This window comes from Solea solea, chromosome 3 (assembly GCF_958295425.1).
Source record: "Solea solea chromosome 3, fSolSol10.1, whole genome shotgun sequence".
In the NCBI taxonomy this organism is placed as follows: Eukaryota; Metazoa; Chordata; class Actinopteri; order Pleuronectiformes; family Soleidae; genus Solea; species Solea solea.
In genome coordinates this window covers 1,707,535-1,732,621 of record NC_081136.1, presented here as the reverse complement: position 1 = coordinate 1,732,621, position 25,087 = coordinate 1,707,535, and the positions used below count along the sequence as shown (strand labels likewise).

Below are 25,087 nucleotides of genomic sequence, written 5' to 3'. Positions count from 1 at the left end.
TGGTGTGCGCCCGAGTCCGTCCTCACGAATCCACTCAGCAGCATCTGTGTGAGGAAACTGTGACTTTAAATGAGTGGCACGCATGACGTGGTGTCCTTGATTTTCCTGCTTGCACATGTTGTGTCCTCTCTGTGTGTGTGTGTGTGTGTGTGTGTGTTATTACGCAGGCATCTGCTGTCAAGACTTCTTAAACTCATCACAGCGTTCCACGCCGCTGCCCTGAGCCTAAACACACACACACACACACACAGATATGATGATGATGATGATGATGATGATGATGATGGGAGGTTGCTGAAGCTCCCTCAGGCGTTGCAGAGTCTGACTCAGGCCTACTGTTCATCTCGCCGCGCTGCACATCGCTACACGCTCACCAAACCTGACGTTACAGAGCGTTAGCGGTCGCTAACGACGACGTCTTCGGAGGCAAAAGACGCTAATGCCGATAAAAGACACGTTCGGGGGCAAACTGAACCGCTTTAATCCACTTTAACTGCAGGTTAAAAAAGTCAGGCGGCGGCAAACGAGCACTGATGGAAAAGCAAAAACAAAACGAGCCGAGTCGAGCCGAGTCATGCTACAACTGTAAAATGGAAAAGCTTCAAAAGCTGCTAAAAAAAAGGTAGCTACAAAGCTATGCTAACAACAGATGCTAATAATGTTACTGATGTTAATGTTTTTAATGGTTTCACAGACAAATTGTAGATTTGCTTCTATTTTTTTTTTACTTGTCTTGTGTCTTCTGAAGGAACCGAGACAGAACTTGAACTTGTTTGTTGAGACAGTGTTTTGACGTCCTCCTGTCCTCACAGGTGAGGACGTCCTCCCACAGTCCAGGGTGCTTTGTGTTGTTGTGCCTTTATCAGCAGCAGCAGCAGCAGCAGCTCTGAACTCGGCCTCTGTAATTAGAGAGAGCTCATTTGTGAGCTGCGGTTGTTATGGATGGTGGTTGTTACGGTTACCTGTTGTTATGGTTACCGTTTCCCTCTCTCGCTGGTAAGATTTCAAGTACCACAGAGTGGGACTCACACACACAGACCTGTTGATGCTACTTTGTATTTTCACTCTGCAGGAGTAAAAAATAAATAAATTACATTTTACAAAAGATTCCACAAAATAAACGATTTGATCGTAATTAAAAAAATAAAAATTACACTTTTAAAAACCTTTTATAATGTTTTCATTCTAGGAAACGTAGCTTTAAATGCAACGTTAGGATTTATGTTTAACATGATCCTGGCATGACTTTCCTCTTAAACCTTACAACATTAATGTACATGTTTACATCTGTAAAATCGCCGCTATCCTCGCCGCTATTGTCTTTGTAGTAACATGTGTAATGTGTGTAGCAACACACTAAAAGACAAAGCTACTGTAGCAACAGTTGCTATAACAACACAACAGAAGACAAAGTTACTGTAGCAAAGGTTGTTAATAACGACACAAAGGACAAAACTAATGTAGCAACAGTTGCTATGACAACACAATAAAAGACAAAGTTACCGTAGCAACAGTGCTAACCACGACACAAAAAGGACAAAGCTAATGTAGCAACAGTTGCTATGACAACACAATAAAAGACAAAGCTACTGTAGCAACAGTGCTAACAACGACACAAAAAGGACAAAGCTAATGTAGCAACTAAAGTCAGTAATAACTATTTGTTTGTGACAAAGCAGCTTTAACAACAGTCTCTGATAAAGACAAGTCCAAGGACAAGGACAAGGCCAATGTCAAAACAGGGGACAAATCTGACTTGATACTGTTTTACAAACAAATGCGACATTTTTCTTTTAAACCCCGCCTCTGGCCTCAAGTCAGCTGGGATTGGTTCCACCTCCCCCCGACATTTTACTGCTACTGTAACAACAGATGCTAATCATCACCATCACGCCAAGGACTGGTTTTCCTCCATGATCTCATTAATCCCCACAACAAATGTGAAGTTTCTTATTGTGAGAACGTTCTCATGGTCGTATCCAGTGCGTGAAATCGCAGCAGTGATTTTTTTTATTTTTTTTTTGCCAGTGGCCATGCAGTCACACAGTGAGATAGATGATGGATGCTGGAGTTATTATTCATGGCTGCAGTAGTCTGAGGACAGTGCACTAATCCAGGGGCGGGGAGATGCACATAGTTCTTATCATGATGAGGCTGCAGCATTAGATAAGAAAAAGGATAAATATAGAGCCCGTGCTTTGTTTTCCTAATCCAGCCGCGAGCCAAAGAAACTAACCTTTTAAATAGGTCACCTTCTCTGCTTTTAGCTACAAGGTCCACTGTGTGTGTGTGTGTCTGTGCTCTTGTCTTTTGTAGAAGCCTGTCTTTTTTTTAAATGTTCCTCAGTTAAAGGGTTAGTGCGTGGGATTATTATTATTTATTGCGTGTGCTGCCAAAACTGCATCTGTTTATGTCTGTGAACAAAGCAGTTGACCTGTGGCTAAGCTCCACCCCTTGAATAAAAACGTACTTACTTGAAAAAGTATTAGTTTCACGACACACTCGGGTGCTAGCTAACTGCTAATACTGTAGCCAACCTCTTAATCTTAAAGTAGCTAAGGTCATTTAAACCTCTTGCGATTCATTCACGCTAAAAACAAAGCAATTTTCAAGTCGCTAAAACTTGTGTAGCATGCTAGTAACGTGAGTAAACACAAGCTAATGACTTGCTCGTTTGGGCTAATGCTAGTGCTTACTACGTTTAGAGTCAGTAGCCCAACTTCCTTGCTAGCTTACGTGCTTATTTGTACACACAGCAACTCTCCTCTGTTTCCGATCTGGACATCGTAATCATTTCAAAGCTAATTTGCTTTTGTGACATTGCAAACGTGACATTTTCACTCAAACATTTCAAATTTTTTGCGACAAACTTCTGGATCTCACGTAGAAGACAGGACAGAACACATTTTCCAACACCCACCAACGTCCTCCACAGTGATGCTGTGGAGACATTTCGCTTTTTTTATTCTGTGAGTGTTTCTAAAGAATGACCCCGGTCCACAGAGTGTGGCCCCGGGGCCCCGGCCTCCATCCATCCACACAGAGAGGAGGAGGACGAGGACACAAAGACAACAAAAAGACCCTCAGTGAAGGAGTCCATGGGTGAGCTGATGTGGAAGTCAGGCCTTTGTGCTCGCACTGTCAGGAGATGTGTTCATGTGCATTAAAAGCATCACAGCGACCAGTCGAGTGCATAAAACACTCCGAGGTTCTGGCGTTATATAAGATCTAGGGAGAGAATATGAATCAAAAGCTGTGCTTTCACCATGAGCTACATTTAAAGACACATATACAGCTTATACAGCTGTATATAACATTAAACTACCAATAATACAAGGATAATATAGAATGTATTCATAAACGCAAACTCTTCCTCCTGCACCAAACCCCATAGAGAAAACGAGCGATTTTACATCACAGCGCACAGGAGTGTTGTTGATCCACTGCTGCCTTCATCACTAAGTTCTATCGTGTTGTTTTGCGACTTTGGTGTTTGAAATTCTTTGTTCAGATTTACCTCAGTGACACAAAGTGACCACACGAGGCAGCAGTTGACCAGCAGCTCCTGTGTCCCCTGCCAGCTAAAAACGCTGATTTTCTCTATGGGGTTTGGTGTGGGAGAGTGAATGTTGACAAAATGACACACATTTTAACACAAAACGTTAAACATTGATACATTTTTTTTTTGAATATATCATACATTTTTGCTGCTTTGTAATATATTCGGTGAGACTTGATATTATATATATTTTTTTTATTTTGTGTAACTCTATCATATATATATATATATATATATATTTAAATAATATGTGAAGATAATGTGAAGATATAAAATGTGGAAAAAATACAGTGTGAGGGAAAGTGGACACATCCATGAAGACAGAAAATGTGTCCCCGCCCCCAGAGGAGTGTGTGTGTGAGTGAGTGAGAGAGAGATGCTGTAACGAGTATTAGTCTCTCTCTCGCTCTCATCCTCCTCCATCTCCTCTTTTCTCCTGCGATTTTAATATTAACTCCAACCAGAGCAGCGTCGGCTTAAGCCCCGAACAACGTCCGGAATCCTCGCCGCCACAGATGCGTCGGGCTGCGGCTGCCGAGACTCTCGCCTCCACCTGCTGCTCAGCGACAAACTTCTGAGTCCACCAAGCCGCAGAAACCTCGGATGATGTTCGCGCCGCGGATCAACAAGTCCGCGTCGTTTCTCACGCACTGACCGTGCATGGCTGCGGTATGGAGATAGCCTTGGTGAGCTTTGAGAACGGCGGTGCCAAAGGGAGCGGAGGTGGAGGTGGAGGAGGAGGAGGAGGAGGCAACAATGCCGATGAAAGCTGCCGGAACGCGCTGGATGTCCCTCAGCCGGGGTTCGTGCAGGAGTACGGGGGTAAAGAGCTGAACACCCGGGGCAGCCCCGGACATCAGCATCATCATCATCAGCAGCAGCATCAGCATCAGCAGCAGCAGCAGCAGCGGATCCACAGCAGCGGATCCTGGAAGATCAACGACATGAACAACACGTTCAGCTGCAGCGAGAACGCCATGGATGCGCTTTTACGCGCGGACCACAGCCCGCACCTGTTCGACGAGGACATGCTGGACATGGAAATGGACATGGAGAGCAACGAGAGGGTGCTCATTAACATAGCCGGCCTCAGGTACGAGACCCAGCTGGGCACCCTGAACCAGTTTCCAGACACTCTACTCGGTGACCCAGCTAAGAGGATCAAGTACTTTGACCCCCTCCGAAACGAGTACTTCTTTGACCGCAACAGACCGAGCTTTGACGGGATTCTGTATTTTTATCAGTCAGGAGGTAAAATCCGGAGACCGGTGAACGTGTCCATCGATGTGTTTGCAGACGAGATTAGGTTTTATCAGCTGGGGGAGGAGGCCATGGAGAGGTTCCGTGAGGATGAAGGATTCATCAAGGAGGAGGAGAAGCCCCTGCCCCAGAACGAGTTCCAGAAGCAGGTGTGGCTCATCTTCGAGTACCCGGAGAGCTCCAGCCCTGCGCGGGGCATCGCCATAGTGTCCGTGATCGTCATCACAATATCCATCATCACCTTCTGCCTGGAGACGCTGCCAGAGTTCAGGGACGAGCGGGAGCTTCAGGTAACCAGCCGCCTGGACAACAACAGCAACAGCACCATCCCACGGCCCTCGCTCACCTTCACCGACCCCTTCTTCATCATCGAGACCACGTGCGTCATCTGGTTCACCTTCGAGCTGTTTGTGCGGTTCTTCGCCTGCCCCAGCAAGTCCGAGTTCTCCAAGACCGTGATGAACATCATCGACATCATGTCCATCATGCCTTACTTCATCACCGTGGGCACGGAGCTGGCGGAGCAGCAGGGGCAGGAGCACCAGAACGGCCAGCAGGCCATGTCACTCGCCATCCTTAGGGTCATTCGCCTGGTCCGGGTCTTCCGCATCTTCAAGCTCTCCAGACACTCCAAGGGTCTGCAGATCCTGGGGCAGACTCTGAAAGCAAGCATGCGGGAGCTGGGCCTCCTTATCTTCTTCCTCTTCATCGGGGTCATCCTCTTCTCCAGCGCAGTGTTCTTTGCGGAGGCAGATGAGCCAGAGTCCCACTTCTCCAGCATCCCAGACGCGTTCTGGTGGGCCGTGGTCACAATGACAACTGTCGGCTACGGCGACATGAGGCCGATCACGGTGGGCGGGAAAATCGTGGGCTCCCTGTGCGCCATCGCCGGTGTCCTGACCATCGCTCTTCCTGTGCCGGTCATCGTCTCCAACTTCAACTACTTCTACCACCGGGAGACGGACCAGGACCAGTCCTCGCTGAAAGACGAGCCCAACAGCGGCAGGGCGAGTCCTGAGCTCAAGCGCAAGGGAAGCAAGACCTCCAACAAGTCCCAGGATGTGGAGAACAACGATCCGGCCGCAGGTGCAGCAGCAGAGAAGGCGAACATCAAAGCCAACAGCAACATGGACTTCAAGAAATCCCTTTACGCGTTCTGTCTGGACACACGAGAGACAGATCTGTAGACCAGCAAGGGACAAACTGTCATGGCCCACGTTTAGTTGTGTAGAATAATTACCTCCGTCAATGGGCTTTTAGGTGATTTTGCACACGGTGGCAGCCGTGGAGGAGGATCTGGAAACGTTTCAGGAGAGGTTGATTCATAAAGTCCATTCATATTTATATATCTATCAGTAAACCCAGGACTTTTAGAGACAACCACACAACACAGAGTGGCCCTTTAATACAGCAGGAGGACACATGAGGCAGTAAAGGGATAGTTCAGGTCTTTTTTTTTAAACGTGGTTGTATGAGGTGCTGACACATGACTGCACCACATGTGCCGCAGGTGTCGCCAAACCCCCCCCCCCCGAAAAATTCAATCATCGTCATCAGCTTATGTCGGCAATATCTTAAGAATACATTTGCGACTTTTTGATAGAAATTGAAAAACTGCTCACTCACAAAAACCAAATCCCATAGAGAAAATTGTGATTTTCATGGTGACACGTGAGCTGCTGGTCTACTGCGGCCTTTCTTACTGAGTTTATGTCACCGTAGTAAATCTAAACAACACATTTTAAATCCCGATGTGACAAAAATTTCACGTTTGAATTTACTTTGACACGTTTAAAATTGCTGATTTTCTCTATGGGGTTTGGTGTGGGACGGTGTGAGCGACACAAACTTCAGTTTCCAGGCAAAAAAGGGCAAATGTGACATGGATTTTATTCACCTTTTGTTAAAGTTGTTTTTCCCTGTGAGCTAATGTGCCAGTGCTTCACACCGCCGCGCTTCAAAAAACCACACGGACTAACCCTTTAAGTCTGCGCAGCACACAATCAAAGACACACCAGTACTGTACTCTCTGTACATAACACGTAGGAAAACAGTTGATTTTCAGTGCAAAGACAAAGCCAAACCTTCCCCCGCGTACACTTAGTCGTTATGTTTACATGAAAACATTTATGTACATATTTTTACCCCCATTACTGATTTTAAAATATGAACAAGAAAAAAAATAAGAAGAGAAGTTTATTTTTTAGGATGCAGACACCTGTTTTCCTTCACTCAGGTTCTGTCAAAGACACAAGACTGGATTATAGTTTGCTCGCACGGACCTACAGAGAGGATTTAAAGACGACGGCGATCGGTGGCGGCGACTGGCGGCAGCAGCCTCGTTCGCGGTCGACGCTCTATGGATTTATTTTGAAATGGACAAGGACAAAGGATGTGGACTTAAAAGGCCAAGAAAACAGCACAGAGCCGAGGACATCTGGAGACAGAGACAGAGAGAGAAAGAAACCAGGTTAGTAAAACAAATACACATCCATGTGTGTACTTTGCCCCCTAGCGGAGCGGAGGTGGACACACTTAAGTGCCTACTTGTGCTTGAACACTTACTTTCAGAACCGCTGCTGAAGAGACAGCTCCTCATGTACGGAATGGCAGCAGGGACACAATTCAAGGCTCAAATCCAAAATCATTTTTATACGTCTGCTGTAAATATTACACAGCAGTGTTTAAGAATGTGTTTACAGATCCTTGTCGTCACAGATTAAGTGAATAATCTGATATGTTTGTCTCTATTACAGGAGATAAATCATATCGACAGAATATGTGACAGAAAAGTAAAAAAAAAAAGCCAAATCAGAAAAACAAATCACATATAAACTGGCTTATGTTTGGTAAAATGTCATAATCATTATCCCCCGGAAATAATGGATAATGATTATTACTGATTAACTGGTTAATATTAAAATCCCTGCCATAATTCCCTTTAATCACAATCAAATCTTTCCTTTTATACAGTTAAACCCAAATAAACATAGTTTTCTGTCCCCTCTATTGAAATATGTTGTTTAATCGGGTAAAAACACCGGTTTACTTGTTCGCTTTTACTCTGAATTGGTGGGAATCGATAAGTCGTTGTCAAATGTTCAATGTTAATATTATAAGTACTGTGGCAAGTTCAATTTATTCACTTTGTAAACGTCTCACTCTCCCACACCAAAGTCCATTGGGAAAATCAGTGATGTTAGCTCGTGTGAGACACAGCCGCTGCCTCGTGTGGTCACTTTGTGTCACTGAGGTCAGTCTGAATGAAGGATTTCAAATGCTGAATTTTACAAAATAACACCTTTGAATTTACGGACGGAGGCAGCAGTGGATCAACAGCTCCTGTGTGCTGAGATGTTAAAATCATTGATTTTCTCTATGGGCTTTGGTGTGGGAGAGTGAGCGCTTTACAGAACTTCAGTTTCTTGTTGTAAAGGCACCTCTAACTCAAATGTTTGTTTATTCTAAATCATTTTGACTCGGCTTTTGCTGACCTCATCATCCCTCAGCTCATCACGTAGGACTCCTCTCATGTTTGCGTGGCGCTTGCGTGACTGAGCAGGAAGCTGCAGGACAAAAATCTGCCGCGGCCTCACCTTCGCCGCCAGCGCTGCAGCATCTGGACGCAGTCGAGCAAAAGCCCGTGTTACACGTTAGACCGCATCTTTTATTCATTACATCTGATTTTCCACCGCGCGTAATTACAGCTTCCATCATTGCCGTCTCCCGCTGAGACGGCATCGACTCCTGACTGTTAGTGTTAAGACCATACATCTTGTTTGTTTTTAAATACACAAGTTAAAACACCAGTGCCGGGTTTCCCACTTTGATTTTGATGTTGTCGTGGCGACGCGAGCCAAATGTTCACGATCACAAGCCACAAATGTGAAATATGCGAAATGACAGGAGCGTAAACTGTGAAGTATGTTGTGCGTTGGTTCATTATAACGTCCTATAATCAATCTGCAAACTAAGAACTATTTATACTTACTCACTTACTTATTTATTTAAACTCTACGTGTTCGTAGAGGTTGTTACGAGAAAAAACAAAGACTTATCTTCATATGAGGATGCTTTGTTCTTTATGCTACATGATGCTAAATTCTTGTGACAGTGAAACAAAATTTAGATGTTTTCACATGGCTGCAATATGCAACTTCACCACTAGATGTCAGTGAAACCTACACACTGGTCGTTTAAGAGCCCGTTCAAGATTCAAAAGAGCCAACAAACAACTGCCGTGTCCCTAGTGGTCAAAGTCAAAATGACGCAGCAATCGCAAATCAGAAGAAATACTAAACAGTGTTTTTGTAATTATTTCGTAAATGGAGTAACCGACTATGTTGTGGATGTCGGGGAGAGATGTTTGGACCCCTGGAGGGTTAGGTTTAGGGTTGAGGTGGTCTGGGGATCTGCTGGAGGTTTTCCAGGCGCGATGAGCTCGGATAAGGACCCAGGCATGGGATTACACGTCTGCTTGAAAGAAAGAAACATTTGCTAATTAGCATTAATTAGGGTCAGAGTGCAAGGACCTATTGAATTTGAAATTTACGTTCCACCGATTACATAACTGTGTGATACATGTGTCCACATACTTTTCTCTCCCTCCTTGTTTGGTGTGATTGGGCCAAACTGCTCGACAGTCTCTGTGATCACTACCTGCCGGATTCACCGATTAGCCGGATCCAACAGGACAGGCCACGAGTCCCCGGGACGGCGTCCAACACTCACACAAATCCTGGCAGTTGGCGTTTTATGTGCCAAACTGTGTCTCCACCTCTCTGAAAATACCAATTAGTGGAGGCCGTCTGCTGCTGGCAACAGACGGATGCCGATAACCATCACTGCCAAAGTGACGTCGTGTCCACGTGAACAACCAGAACCATGAAGGTTTATGGGATTATTGTCGAGAGTCAAGAGAATTTTAAATCAACATTTTGCACGATATCTTCGACGGTTCAGTGACCTTTATCTTCCATTTTCCACCCGTGTTCTCGCTGTATGTAAATTTGAGACGAGAGTGGGTGCGAGTGTGGAAGCTGAGTGATATTTAGCGGATTAAGTGCTGGAATTAGATTCAGCGAGTTCACGAGTGAACTGTGAACTGTGGATCTGTGAAGAAATGTGAGCAATGTTTGGGGTTTTTTTGGTACAAAAACAGCACTTTGTAGGTTGGAGGAATTATTGCTCGAGCAGCCATTTTACATGGAAACAGAGACGTGACAGATTATGGACCTACTGTAGACCTTCATCTACGATATATGAATCTGTTTATGGTTGTTTAAAATCTTTCTTTTTCATGTTAAGACAAGACATCTGCGTAAACTGTCCGTCCACCAAATTCAGCCAATAACAACTTGGTGTAGCCCAGTGAATCCCGGTTTTATATATATATGTACATATATAAAACCGGGATTCACTGGGCTACACCAAGCTGTTAACAGCTGTTATTTCATTGGTTTAATCAATTACATAACAGAACTAATGAAGATTGTTTTTTTTAACTCAATTAGAGCTCAAACAATTACTCGATTCATTGGTTTGAAGCTTTTTTTCATGATTAAAACGAGATTTCTGATTGTTTCAGCTTCTTAAATGTGAATATTTTCCTCGTTTCTTTGCTCCAAATAACAAAGAAATGATTAAAAACTGAATTATTTTGGTTTGTGGACAAAACCAAGTCGTCGTTTCCAGGTTTGACAAACACTGACCGATGTTTTTTTTTTTTTTTTTACATTTTCTGACATTTCATGGACCAAATGGTCGTTAGTTGAAGCTCGAAACTCAATAACATCACACTCTCGTCACAGAGATTATTATTTTGCTTCCTAAGACGCGTCTTCACAAACTTGGATTAATAACAACACAAGTTTGCGTGCAAACAGAAAAGTGGAATCTCTCAGTGATGGACGTGTCGTTTTTTTATTGAGAGCAGTTTCTCATGTTTTAATCCAAACCTTCTCTGTAATCTGGGCGCAGCGCGTCCGCCGCCGCCGCCGCCGCTGTCGTTCACATAAATAAACACACATAAGAGCTACAGTCTGTATATTATGTGCTGCATTATCATGCTGCTATTTTTAACCCTCATAAAAGCCATTAATCCGCGGGGCCTATTTTGCTCCCTCTCTCTTTTTTTACTTTGCGTGACAGCAGAGCAAATGCACAAAATACTAGTTTGCTGTTAGCTGCTCGACTAATTCCCGCCGCTGTCACCACACACACACACACACAGGCGTGGACGTGTGATTAGCGCTGTTACGACATCACGACTGACAGGACTGTGAGGATGAGGCTGGAGATAGTATCTGCTGCTGCTCAGCGGAGGCGTCCGCGTCTTTCTGTCCCCGCAGTTTCTCGGTAAACGCGGAGCGGAGGCCGAGGCGACGATTAGCGCGAAGCTACTTCGTCGTTCTCCGATCGCAGAGAGAGACGAGGACGTCAAAGTCAGAGTCAGAGTCAGAGTCAGAGCTCAGCTGTAACCTCCACAACAAAAGTCACCACAGCAAAGAGAGAGAGACGATGAAGCCGGTGATGAGAGTGACAGGCGGACATGTTTGTGACAGAGGAGAAAACACGTCAACATCACACGCTTTTTTCCCCCTAAATACAGAACAAAATGGACGACAGGCTCTGCTCTTCACTTAAAACCAGCTTTAAAACAAGATTTATAGCTTTTATTTAACGATGTAGAGTCCGTGTTTGTGTTTCTTCCTCCAGCGACTCGTCTTGTTGTTGTTGTTGTTGTTGATGTTGTTGTTGTCGTCGACTCGGTGTCACACATAAACAACCACAGTGCAGTGCACACGCGAGCAACAAATGAAGGCGCCGTGGAGACAGCGTTGCCATGGCGACACTTTCATAGCTTTCACTTCGCTCCCTTCTCTCTGTCAGACACAAGCGTTTCAGGCTGTCGCGCCGGAATTCACGAGTCGTGTTTTAAATAAAATGCTGATTTTAGGTTGTTTTAAATTCACACTGCAGTCAAATGACAGATTAGATTAGATTAGATTTGAAGGTAAATTGTCCAAAAGGGAAGTTTGTGTTGAGTTCCAAAAAAGAAGAGATTGTAAAAAAAAAAGGATTATACACAGGTTTTTAAAAAAAATAAAAAATAAAAATCCGGGTCCATGTTTTACAGGTTTCCCTGCTCTGACACACCTGATCCACATAAACGAGTCGTTATCAGACGTCTGCAGGTGAGTTGCAGCAGGGAAAACATGCTTGAATTATTCTTTATTTTTTAAAAAACAACAACACTGAAATGGATTCATTAATGATCAAAGTAGTTGAGATTAATAATAATCTGGTTCTGGTTTGATGTTTTCATTCAAATCATTATCAGACCTGTTTTTTTTTAAAAAGAGCAGTTTACCTCGTGACGCGATAAACAATGACATCGCGACGCGATATATCACCAAATCGATATTTTTGATTTCTTTTTTTAGATCAACACTAAAGTTCCAAGAGTGAAAATATGGAATTAAGAAGCTCATAAAATATCAATTTAATCATTCAAAAATGTTGTATTTTATTTGAAAATACACTTTGTGCTCTGCGTCGTGGGTTTTTGCTTGTGGGCGGGCCTTAGGAAGCTGCCTGCTGATTAGCTACTAAGTTTTGGACAGGAAGTCGTCACGGGCTTGGAGTCGCTGTCCGTCTGGAACTCGTTCCCCACGTTTTCCGCGTCGACATCCAGCAAAATAATTGTCAATATCTAACGTTTGTCAGATTATTAACGTTAGACACTTACAATTATTTTGTTGCGCCAAAACTCCCAACCAGCCAATCAGAAGGCAGCTCCCTAAGGCCCGCCCACAAACAGAAAACCACGGCACAATGAAGTGTATTTTCAAACAATAAAATACAACATTTTTGAACGATTAAATCGATTATTTTCAAATCTAATGCCATATGAAAACAAGTCAAACTGACGATCAAAGATTCTGTAACAGTCCCGAAAAAAGAAAGCAGAGGATCAGTGTGATGTCACTTCAGCGTTCTATTGTTTGTGACTTTTATTCCACACTGGTATTTACTAAGTATAAATACCCCCACGATGGAACGATCTAAAAACAAAATGAACATGTGCGTCATTGCAGTGTCGTTTATTTTAAACCCGGAGCCTCGTGTGTAAGAAGGAGAAAAAGGAAGCGACGACGGTCGGTAATTACAGGTTTTTACCACGAGCTGCTGAACCGGCCTCGAGGTCTGTGACATGGAAATGTACGACTCATATTCAGAGCTTACGTAACCTCGTGGTTGAGCGCCGCCGCGAGGAGCGCTCTTATCTCTGAGCGTCTTCAGGGCTCTGAGTTAATCAAATGTATGGAAACTCGAGTGGAAAATGCTAATTAATCCTCTCGGAGTTTCAGCGCCGTGACCTCGTTTCACACATGGTAACAACATCACCTCCACTTTTACACCGCGCTGACTGCGGCTGACACACGGCTCAGCGAGGAGTAAGTGAGCGAGTGAGTGAGTGAGTGAGTGAATAAAAAATGCAAATTAATAGGAGCAGGATTGACACAGTATGAAAATACAGTTTAATGAATTTACTGTAGGTTTTTTTTTTAATTATTGCTGATTATTTTGGTCCATAGAGTATAACTGTTTAATGTTGACAAAGATTATAAAACAATTTAAACCAGTTTTTCAGCAACATTACATCAGACATCAACTGTATACGGTATTTCTTGTATAAACTACACATTAAATACATGATAAAACATTACTGAAGCTTTTGAATGAACATGAATCCTGTTAGTTTTCAGAAACCCCAAAAAAAAAAAATATCCAATGCTGATTATTAAAATAAAAAAAGCAAATATTAACTTCTAGAATGTACATGTAGATTTTCTGGACTCTGATAACTTTAAGTGGCGTATGTAAATGATCACGTTGACAACATACCCACATAATCAGCAAATTCTTTACCATTTTCATATTATTACATAAGAACTACTGTGTTGCATTTCACAATAAAAGTCACAATTTCAATATCCATGAACTCACATTTGATAATCGACAAATACTCACTACAGACTTTGAAAACACCATAGTTTTAACATTCATCACTTCATTCATTGACTTATTTATCACGGACCACCTTTCTTTTCTTATATATATGAGTTTATATAAGTATTTAGTAGTAGTATAAGTAACTTAAGTATAAGTAAGTAGTATATTAATATGATATGACTTCAGTTTACAGGCACTTGAAGAACAGGAAAAGCAAAGAAACCAAAATAAATGTGCAAAACAAAGTGGCAACGAGGCAAATTAAAGCCAGAAATAAAAAAGAGGATAATGTAAAACAAATGTACAGACACTGAGCAGAACAATAATAATAATAATAATAATTATTATTATTATAAGAATAAATAGTGACAATCAAACCGTGATACTGGTTCACAATCCCTGGATTGGATATGAAAGATCAAAGAGAAAACAAATGACCTTTAAGATTGATTTTATTCTACTTTTCCTCTTTGTAATGAACCAAAAAACCTGTCAAAATATCATTATCTGTTTGTGACAGAGTGAGAAAATCTCTGTATTCCTATTTATTTATTTATTTATAATCTGACCCTGAACAAAAACTGTGTCTGCAGTTTGCATCTGAACCCTTTTCACAGTCACGTTGGTGCTGGAACTCACGTGTGAACGTGACGCGGTTACGTAACGCACCATCGGTGCGGGCGGGCGGCCGGCCGCAGAGGCGGCAGAAAGGTCAGCGTCTGCCTGTCTGTCTGTCTGTCTGTCAGACTGGTCACAGGTCCGTTTATTTTTTTTTAAATCACGTGTGGAGCGACGGAGCCGCGGGCACCGAGCGTTCACTCAGACTTTTCACAGCTGCCAGAACAAAAACCTTCATCATGAGCCTGCAGAAGAGATCAGATCCTGGGCGTTAAAAAGGTCGTCATTCTTTCAGTGTCTTGTATTTTTGGCTCCGTTTCTGCTGATTTCTCATTTAAAAAGGTTTAATTTAACTAATTACTCGCGCACAACAGCCCACGTGTGTTACATCGGTGCAGAGACTTGTTACTAAAACTGCTTCATACAGAAATATGTCGATATTTAACACGTACGTTGCCATCTGTTCTTACCAGCGCTCTCTACTTTCACTTCACATCATTTGAAGTATTAGTACATTTACTAAGTGTTTTTCAAGAGTAGTTGAATGACGTCACTTGTATCTCACTGTTAAACAGACTTTTGAAACATGAAAACTGAAGTTTGTAAAACACTCACTCTCACACACCAAACCCCATAGAGAAAATCAGCGATTTTAGCTCGCGTTGACACAGGAGCTGCTGGTCCACTGCTGCCCCGTGTGGTCACTTTGTGTCACTTAAGTAAATATGAACCAAGGATTTTTGATGCCGAATTGACAAAATAACACATAGTGACTCAGTGATGGAGGCAGCAGTGGATCAACAACTCCTGTGCGCTGTGACGTTAAAATCGCTGATTTTCTCTATGGGGTTTGGTGTGAGGAGAGAAGTTCTTGGAAAAGTATATATTTTTGAGTTATCGTAGACTCGCGCTGATGTAGATATTATAATGTGAGCCTTTTGTTAAGTGGCTAAAACTGTTTTTCTCCGTGTGTCACGTCGGTTCTTGACACAGGGGGGCGCTCGCGGTACTTTTTTGGTCCAATACGTGACCTAATTACCGCGTCACGAAGCACAGATTGGGGTTTGTTAGCGGCGCACATGTGCGTCCCCTCTGTTTGGCTGCTGAACACGGGGACATGTGTGGATTTAGGGATCTATTTTTAAAGCCCGGGGAGAGGGAAAATCCTGTTTGATGGCTCTAACAGACGAGGCGACACGACCGCGTCACGCCGCGCGTGTGTTCTTCCTTCCTTTCATTCAGCGGCACGTTCGCCTCCATGTGCCGCCGTCACTCATGCGTGAACGTACAGATTTAATTACACAGAAATAATATTCACCACGTCCAACGCCGAGATATAAATAGACACTGTGTGTGTGTGTGTGTGTGTGTGTGTTGGTAGTAATCAGAGCGGAGCTGCCGTTGGTGTCCAAGCGCACCGAAGGCTGCAGACACATGAGGCGAGAGAGGGGAGGGGTCACACGCGGCTCGGCAGCCAATCGCAGCGGGCCGCGCTTGGTTGACTTTCATCGCGAGGCCAGGATTCCAATATGGCCTCGGGCCGACGGCTGCCGACGCTGTGTCACAGATGTGTGTCAGCTTCTGACGGGGGCGAGGCCCAGAGTGTGTACGCTAACAGCGGCGGCGTGTTTGTGTTTATAGATGAATACAATGGTTTACACGGAGCTTATGCCAGTCATGGTTATCAAGCGTCTGCCTTTACGTTAAAAAAAATATGACGCAGTTCCGCTTTTGATATTGCTGAATATTGATGGAAACACAACGGCAAATAAAAACCTAGTTAGCGATATCGCAAACTCGAGTCATCTGCAGACACTGATATTATTCTGCAGATCATTTAACAAACGTGTGAAGCTGCTGACGACACATTTGTGCGTTGAGTCGCTTCAAAGACAATTCGCCAACGGTGTCGCAAACATTGTTCTCACAAACATGACTCAGCTAAAATGCTTTTGCCGATTGTCACTTACATTTTCACAGTGATTTTTCCACCAATATCGGACCGATACCGGTTCCCACCCCTCGTTTGTTTACGGTGCACGTGAACCTGCTGTTATTAAACGCGTTATAATCAGATTACGTCGACTGAGGTTATATGAAGACAACCTCCTTACTTTAGTTTGAGTGAACTCACTTTATTCAGGTTATTTAGGTCAACGTGTTTGTCCTTTTTTTCACGGTATGTAAAGTTTACATAACACAGCTTGGAGTGAATTTGTCAATGACACATTTTTATCATGTGTTGTTGTAGAAATGATTGATTACTTATATTTAACGTGCTTATCAAAGATCTTATCCGCCGCCGAGCTCTCACTCAGTACACTATATACTACTAATACTTGATGTTGATATCATCGTCCAAGCCTCTGTCTTTCTGTCTTTGTCATCGTTGTCTTCGTCTCCTTGTGTTTGGAGATCATTTGCTCTATTTGGTTTTTTTTGATGTGATGTAAAAACCCAGTTAAAACCTCTGTGTTAGAATCTGCGCCCGAGTGTCGGACTCTGAGCTGAGCGTCTCTGTAGCAGCAGCAGACTCGGTCCCGTCCCCGTCACACTTTCAGTCTCAGCGAGGACGAGGGTGTGAAGTCGTGGGCTGAATGTTCCTCCATTCATGTCAGATGGTTCAAAAAAACCAGGGAGGAACAATGATGATGATGAACAACGATGCTTCAATGGTTTATTTTAGAAAACCAGTGGAGAGAGATGTTGGCACACTTTAATCTATTCATTCTCCGAAACACACATCCAGACATTTAATTTGACATTTATTTTGAAGGACTGTGTTCATTAGTGAGTAGTTAAGTAACCAAACTACTTGTGTACGTGTTTACGTATGTGGGATAAAATAGTATGATGATTAGTTTTTTTTTGTGGGAACTAGGATTGGTCCGACCTGATGTATTGATGCGTTCCATTTGTAGTCGAAACTCGGAATTGGTAACTCAGTTAGGGATCGTAGATGGCTGTCACCACACACTGCCAATCAATTGCACTTTTGTTGTATTTGTTTCACGGTAAATCAGTCGTACACATATCACTCTTTCATTTTTATCCACGGACATCATGCTACTGCTGTTTGTACGCACCAAAAATCGCGTAGGGGTTGTTGTCGACTGGTATTGCTAACGATGGCTAACCTGGTACACGTTTGTGTCTTTTTTTTTCTCCCGTCTTTATTTCCGGAACACTCTCTCCAAAGCTGCGACTTTTGAGTTCCGATGTAAATGGAACGCGGCATAAACGCACTACTGTTTCCTCAGTCCGTGGCTAATCGTGTTGTTATGGCTAATGTTAGCATTATAGCTTGGTTTACAAACTAGCAATTTAATCTAGTCCTTTTGTTAAAACAGAATACGGTCATTTAGTAGTATTATGTCCACACACACACCAGAAGAACACAAAAACAGACAGAACTGCTAAAATACAGGTTTTTATCTCCGCTAATGCTAAATACAACTTCAGGGGGCGCTCCACTTAAAACTTCCCACTCACAAGTTAAATATTACGACCTTCAAGTACAACTGTAAGTCACTGCGATCTTAGTGTCAGTTCTTTGGAGCTTTAGTGTAAAACACAAGTATGTGAGCAGTGAGTTCTCGTTATTCATGACGAGTGAGAGAGTGACGGGATTAAATCACGACCAGAAAAAGAACCACTTCCACTCAAATTAGAATAAAGCTGGAGAAATGATTCAAAGCTCTAATTCAAGGCTCCACAGAAAAACTGTATGTGATATAAACTGTGACGGCTGTATATTCCTCCTCTTATGTGTCTGTCACTGTCAGATTTCCCATAATTCCTGCCCATGCACGAAACGGCCAGACCATCTGCGGATTACGTAGGTCGGGTGTGAAAACAGATTTGGACGCGGTCGATTTAGTCCTCCCGTTTTCAGATGAGTGTCATTTTAAAATGTATATATATATATATATATATCTCTATCTATATATATATATATATAGATATATATATACATTCAAAATACAAGAAAATAGATAAATAATTTATTTAGTGAAAACAATTTGGGGAAAATAAGTGATTTTTTTGTCAGATATTATGTTTTTTTTGTTATTATGTTTATATGCAACTTATTTTCAAATCTGGTTCAGTATTTACTGTTATAGATTTTAAATAAGATGTAACATTACCACATGGGAGGACACCACTCATATATGCAGATGATAATATGAAATATTAGATTTTTTTTAAGTTAAAATACTTAGAATATCACATGTGTTTGTACATGTATAAATCAAATGTATAATGTGATGTCAGTTAAAATACTACCGTATTGTCCAGCTGTTTTAAATACATCTGGTCATTTATGCAAATGACCTTCAGTGGCCAAAACAAAGCACAAACATTAACAATAGAAATAACAAAAGATTAAGGTTTAAGGTTTCGATAAAATAGTAACCATGGTAACCCCAAATAAGTGTCCTTAATATAAAAAACATCTCTCTTTATAACCTTACAGCAGGATAAAAAGACTCATAAACACACACAGATCTAAACAGAGTTTAATCTGCTTTGTTTCATTTGTGACATAAAACACAGTCGTGACTCAAACTGAAGAAAGGTTAATATATAAAACTACACCTGCAGGAGTCACTAAGGATGAAATAGATAGAAAAATAAGTGAAAAAAGTGGGAAAAATATTGTCTCTGTGCAGTCGTTTACAGGACAAACCATAATAACACTTTTCTCTTAAGGAAGTGCTGCAGCTCCACCTAGTGGTTTTTAAAGAGTCACAATGTCAGTGGTGAGGAAACCACATCCACTGCCTTCACCATGACTTCTTCAGAGCATTATTATTTTTCTATAATTAAAAAATAGGATTTACTCTCTTTTGTAATTTTTTAATTTTTAATTTTATTTTTTAATTTATTTATTTTACAGTGGGAGGAAGTGGAGACATGTTGTGCGTGTTTATACACAGTCACTAACAGTCATTATTCGTCTTCACTTACAGTCACTGATATATAAAGTTCTTAATTATCTTTAAAAGTGCCTCATGGTCTTTATTTACGCATATAAATCTGTTTGCAACGTCATTAATAATAATGTTTAGTTACAGCCGTCTTCTTTTGGCTGTAACGTCTTGTAATCTTCTTTATCTTTATTTACCCTCACGGTTATTTTATATAAAATCACCGCCAGCCTTGTTATGCAATCACTATAGTAAAAGGTCAATGATACACTTCGGTATAGAGTTTTTATATGTACACATATAAAACATAACATATCCGTCTTTTTACACAGTTTTCAAACACTGAGTCTTTCTTAATGAAATAACAAGCAGAAATCAACAAATTTAACTGAAACTAGCAAACGACAGTGACATAATAACGGCGTATTATAACTTTATATAACATGGACATGCTTCACTGTTTGCATTTCTGTTTTCTTTTTCCGTTTCATTCAACAAAGCTGTGAAAAACAAGTCCATACGGTTTCATTCAGATGAAAAAAAACAACAACTCTCTGTATCATTGAGTAAAAAAAAAGGCTTAAAAGCGAGCGCGGGTTAATCCCACTCTGTCCTCTTGGAGGTCAACGGTGTGGAAACAGCGATGTGATTGGTCGATGAAGGTGGATGAATTTCACATTTCAAATTCAATCAATATATTTGTGTGTCCAGACCTTTTACACTTTAACCTTTTCCTTAAACGTCTGTTATACAGAATAAAATAATGATATCAGTTATGATGATGTCATCGTAAGGGGACGGTATGTGCTGTTTTTGTTAAACTCAGGAAAGCACCATATGTTTTTTTTAGGTGGAGGCGTGGCCACGTCGCCTCCACCACGGAGATCTTTTTTTCTTTTCTTTTTTTTGCCGAGGGAAAGTTCTCTCTGGATTTTGGCCGAGCGGAGCCGCAGCTGCATATGCTGCAGTGGATTAACGCTGATCCAACTTAATGCCTAAGACCATGCAATCATTCATAACTACAGGAGCTGCCGAGGGCACAGCCGCGGATGCTCCCCACACCATCTGTCGCTGCGGGGCGGATTAACTTTGAGGAAGATGTTGGTAAAAGGTTGGTGGGGGGGGCTGTACAGTTGACCACCATGCAGAAAACGACACAGTTAAACCTCACCCTCTGATTTCTGTCGTAGAGCTCCGGATGTCACGTAACGCCGTTTGTTTACGCCGCCATGTTGGCAGGCAAAAATCACCACTGCCAGTGCCAGTGTCAAACCTGTCAGAATCCACCGTTTCTTTTAAAATCCAAGAGAGATTGAGCTACATACGTCGCAGAACGTGACAGACTGAACATATCTAGCCCTCTATACTGCCCCCTGGTGCTTCTCACAAGTATAGAAACAGTGTGAAGTGTTACTTTTAACTTTCTTGTGCGTGTTTTCCCTCTGAATGTGAAGGTAATCACGTGTGTTTGTGTCTCCACAGAGAGTTGAAGCGCTTGCCCTCCGACCCCCGACTACAGGAACGCACTCTACCTGGAAACAAAAACCTGCTGCTGCTGCAAAACAAAACATGACAAGAAGAAGAAAAAAAAAACAGCATCTACGACCCTTTTTTGAACTCTGTGCCTTCAACCAAAATTCACCAGTGATACTTCTGAAGATATTCTTTTTTTTGTTTTGTTTTTGTCTTGTTTTTCTTGCGTACAGGACTCAGAAGATTTACAGTATATCCGCCTGATGTTGGAGGGCCTGGGATTGTGCTGCTTTGTCTCTCTGGAGGAATAAAAAAAACAAAAAGAAACTTATAGAACATGCAACTTTTCATCATTTCATGTCCTAAAAATCTTCTTTTTTTCTACAAGTTGTGTCAGTGATTTCCTTCATATCAGAAGAAATCCCTTTGCTGTGCAATATCAGTCAATATTTATGTGACGTTGTCGTGTGGATGTCGACTCTGGACGGACTTTTTGGTTTATTTTTGTAACAGCGTTTTTCGTGATTTCTATTTTTCTAGAACAATGACACGCATGAGGGGGAGTAAGCGAAACCATCTAAGGGAGAAAGGAAAGCGATGTTTTGCTTGTTGCTAAAAAAGACAATTTTGTTTAGGTTGCATTTCCTCCTCCTCGTCAAACGTCCCTTCCTGCTCCGACCAGGGCCAAAGCCATAGCCTATCTCAGATACCGACGCGCCAGGCATTTAAACACAAACACACCAGGGACCCCAGCCGCAAGATGCATTCAGGGTCTAACACCACAAGCTCCTCTTGTCCGGTTTTTTGGATTTTCTGAGCAGAGTTTTGGTTTCTGCTGTTCTGTTCAGGGGCTTGAACCTGAAATCTTTAGTATTCTCTACCTTTGTGTGGCCTGTTCTTCTCGCTGTTACTTTGTACTTCCTCCGACATATCAATCAAACTAAAAGTGGCATGAGTGTGGGAGTGCGTGCAAGTGGGAACGAATGAGTAAGAGTCAGAATGTGAGGCGGAATACTGTAAATTCTCAAATGAATGATTGGTACCACTGTTTATTTGAAAAATATATTTTATTTATTTATTATTAATAATAGTGATTAGTTACTGACCATTACATCATGCTCTAAGTCCATGTGACGGTGGAAGCTGAGGTAGATTTTGTGGTTATTGAACATATATATATATATATATATATATATATATACATATTTATATATATGTATCATATCAAGTGACATGAGTGAGAACAAGACTTCCTCGTCACTTTCTCTTGAGCCTGTTCTCAGCCTTTCGAAGATGAGAGACTTAATTACCAGGCAGTTGAAAAGGTGTGGGGCCTAAAATTGAGCCTTGTGGAACACCACAATTAAACAAATACACTACAAATAGACTATAACTGTGATTTTTTTGGTTTTTGCTCAGTCAATCTGCTGGTCTGACTAAGTATACATTAAATTTGTGCCTTGTCAACTATTTGCAATTGACCATATGGTGGAAAGTCCTGTTTATTTTTGCCGTAGATTGGTTGGTCATGGATTACATTGAAATTCTTAGATAATATTGCCAATAATAAATACCAGTAAATAGAATAGAACCCTATTTGATATAAAGACAGCTGTTTGAGAATTTACAGTGATTCCATGTTTTATGGTTCCAACCCTATTCTCTGCAGTTGTGATTTGTGTTACGTGTTACCTTGAAGCTGCTAAACCCTGTACTGTGTAGATCAGAGATGTCCTGCCTTGTCCCTGAAGTCCTACATACGTCCTCCATAAGCTGTCCATATACAGTACCTCTCACATAAGCACACACACATTGACTTTATAGGCATCATTGGGTGTATTGATTTTAGTTACATCAGTGTGTGGTACACTCAATTCAGTTTGTGCCTTTCAGGGAAAAACGTCACTTTCACAACAACACACAGTTATTTTGTGAATGGTTTGTTGCAGTGGTTTTGTTTTGTCCTGTAGTGAACCGATCAAAGAGGCCAGTTACTGTTGACGTTATAGACTGCATGCGATCAAATAGTTTTCATCGTAAATAGGTGCAGAAACTACGTGAACCCCCCCTTAAAATTTGGAAAAAATTTAATTTTCTATTCTCATGACCCTCGGTGTCCCAGTCAATGGTTCCGTCTGTAAGGTTTAGAAAAACAGCTAAATTCTGATTTAGTTCTCACAGTTGGACCTACCGAACCTCGGGTAAATTGATAATAAGTCCGTATCATTTGTCACATAACGTTTATTATTCTTATTCAATGCCTTACCAACAAGAAGCATGACAAAATAATAGCCAAGAGCACAATTTGAAATGTGAGGACAAGATGAAGAAGAAGGTCAACCCGAGAGAAGACGCAGACATGGATGCTCATTAAAACACCCCCTGAAACAAAGTACATCTATTTAAGTGCGGTATTGGTTTTCTCTCTTCAGACAAAGACATTTACTACACTTACTATCTAGAACTTGTGTTTTTGGAGCCCTAAAACACTTTGTTTTGTTGTGTTTTCATGTATAACGGTAATGTCATGACACCATCTTCTCCACTCTTTATGTGTTTTAGTGGCAGTGTTAGAGCGCCACATATAGGCTCGACATTTCATATATGAATTTCAGCTTTAAGAACAAAAATTAAAACAGATTATATATCTGTATTTGTGTGATTAGAGTTTTATTGACGAGTTACCCCAATAAAAGCTATGTTTTTAAACCAGTTTTGCTTCAAACTTTATGTGCAATACTTCTATATCTTCAGGAACCGTTTGCTTTAATTTGTCTTTCGTTATAAACACAATAACAACAAAAAGAACAAAAACCCTAAAGGCACAAACTGGTGCTCATGGTCCACAACTCCATGTTCTTCAATGTTTTTTGTGAAAAGCAACTGTTTTTTTTTATTTATAATTTTTTTTATTGCATGGTTTTGACTGAAAATGATGATTATGACGACGTGTTCTGCCATTAGTAGAGGAGGTAGTTTGCCTGTGAGTGTGAATCGCCCGTGAAGCTGCCTCCGTCCTCCGTCAAGTACCTTGTTCTGACATTGCCTCCCGCCCCCCGCCCCCTTCCGAAAAACAACGCTGCCAAATTGGTCTGAAAAGCCAAAATCTTCTTCTTCTTCTGACGTTTTCTCTGTGTATAGGTGGTTCAAGTGTATCACATGTTTAAACCTTGTCCCGTTAATGTTACATTGTGTTTTTAATAAATAAAAAAAGAACCCCCCCCGTTTGTTAAAATGTTAATAATATATGCAGAAGAGTTATGAAATAAACTGAAACAAACTTGACTGAGTCTGTTTGTGTGAACTCTACTTGTATTTCATTGTTTGTATTTTTAATGATTACAGTGAGTTCAGAGTCTTCAGTGCACAACTGTGAAAACGTCACCTCTAAAATGATATAAATATTGATCAAAGTAATCACAAATTATTATGATTTTGGTCTTAATAGAGAACTGTCGTCATTACCAACAAACATACATGACAACAAATGTGAATAGCAAAAAGGAGACCTCATATTTTTAGACAAAAAGAACATTCTGGTACATGGAGAATTTTGAGGTTAGGCCCACCTACAATGCCTCCAATGTCCACCAGAGGGCAGCGAAGCACAAGCTTTCTGTGATTATCACACGTAAAAAAACAACAACTCTATGACAAAAGCTGCATATACAGATACATAATTTTTTTATTGACAATAAAGGTAAATTACTTAAGTTTACATGCATTTGACATGTCCCCCCCCCCCCCATTTTCCGACATGAATCAGGCTGCAAACAATCAAGAACAATAACTACTGACCTTGGAGAAAGACAAATAAGCAGATATCACATGTACAAATCAGCAATGGTATCATAAACTCAAATATTTCTGACTGAATTTCTGTAAAACAGCCTGTACACGTTAAAGCCACTAGATGGTGCCATAGGTTCATATATTTTTATGGTTGCATTCATTGTGCTCTGTATTCCATATATTTCTATAATATTTATTTTCTAAAGATTATTATTATTGTTATTATTATTATCATAACCCGTTTCACTCACAGTATAATGTAATCTCTTTAGGACAGAGCTCCTGACCAAGATAAATAATAAAAGTTAAAATTAAAGTATTTTTTACATTTAATAACTATATACATATGTGACAAGTTGTCAATAAATTTGTCACAGTAGAAATACTAAATCTAATAAGCACATTCAGAGGCAGGTTTTGAAGACGTTTCCGAGAC

At 41.3% G+C, this 25,087-nt stretch overlaps 1 protein-coding gene across 2 annotated transcripts; it reads left to right on the top strand.

Moving 5' to 3' along the window:
- Positions 1-3,963: 3,963 nt before the first annotated feature.
- LOC131456635 (potassium voltage-gated channel subfamily A member 1) lies at positions 3,964-24,144 on the top strand. 2 transcript variants are annotated; one of them, XM_058625120.1, is made up of 3 exons: positions 3,964-7,289; positions 11,958-12,015; positions 20,869-24,144. In XM_058625120.1, the coding sequence occupies exon 1, from the start codon at positions 4,231-4,233 to the stop codon at positions 6,004-6,006; it is 1,776 nt and encodes a 591-aa protein (XP_058481103.1). In that variant the 5' UTR covers positions 3,964-4,230; the 3' UTR covers positions 6,007-7,289; positions 11,958-12,015; positions 20,869-24,144. The 2 variants fall into 2 exon arrangements, with proteins under 2 accessions (XP_058481103.1, XP_058481102.1); XM_058625119.1 differs by lacking the exon at positions 11,958-12,015.
- The last annotated feature ends 943 nt before the right edge of the window (positions 24,145-25,087 follow it).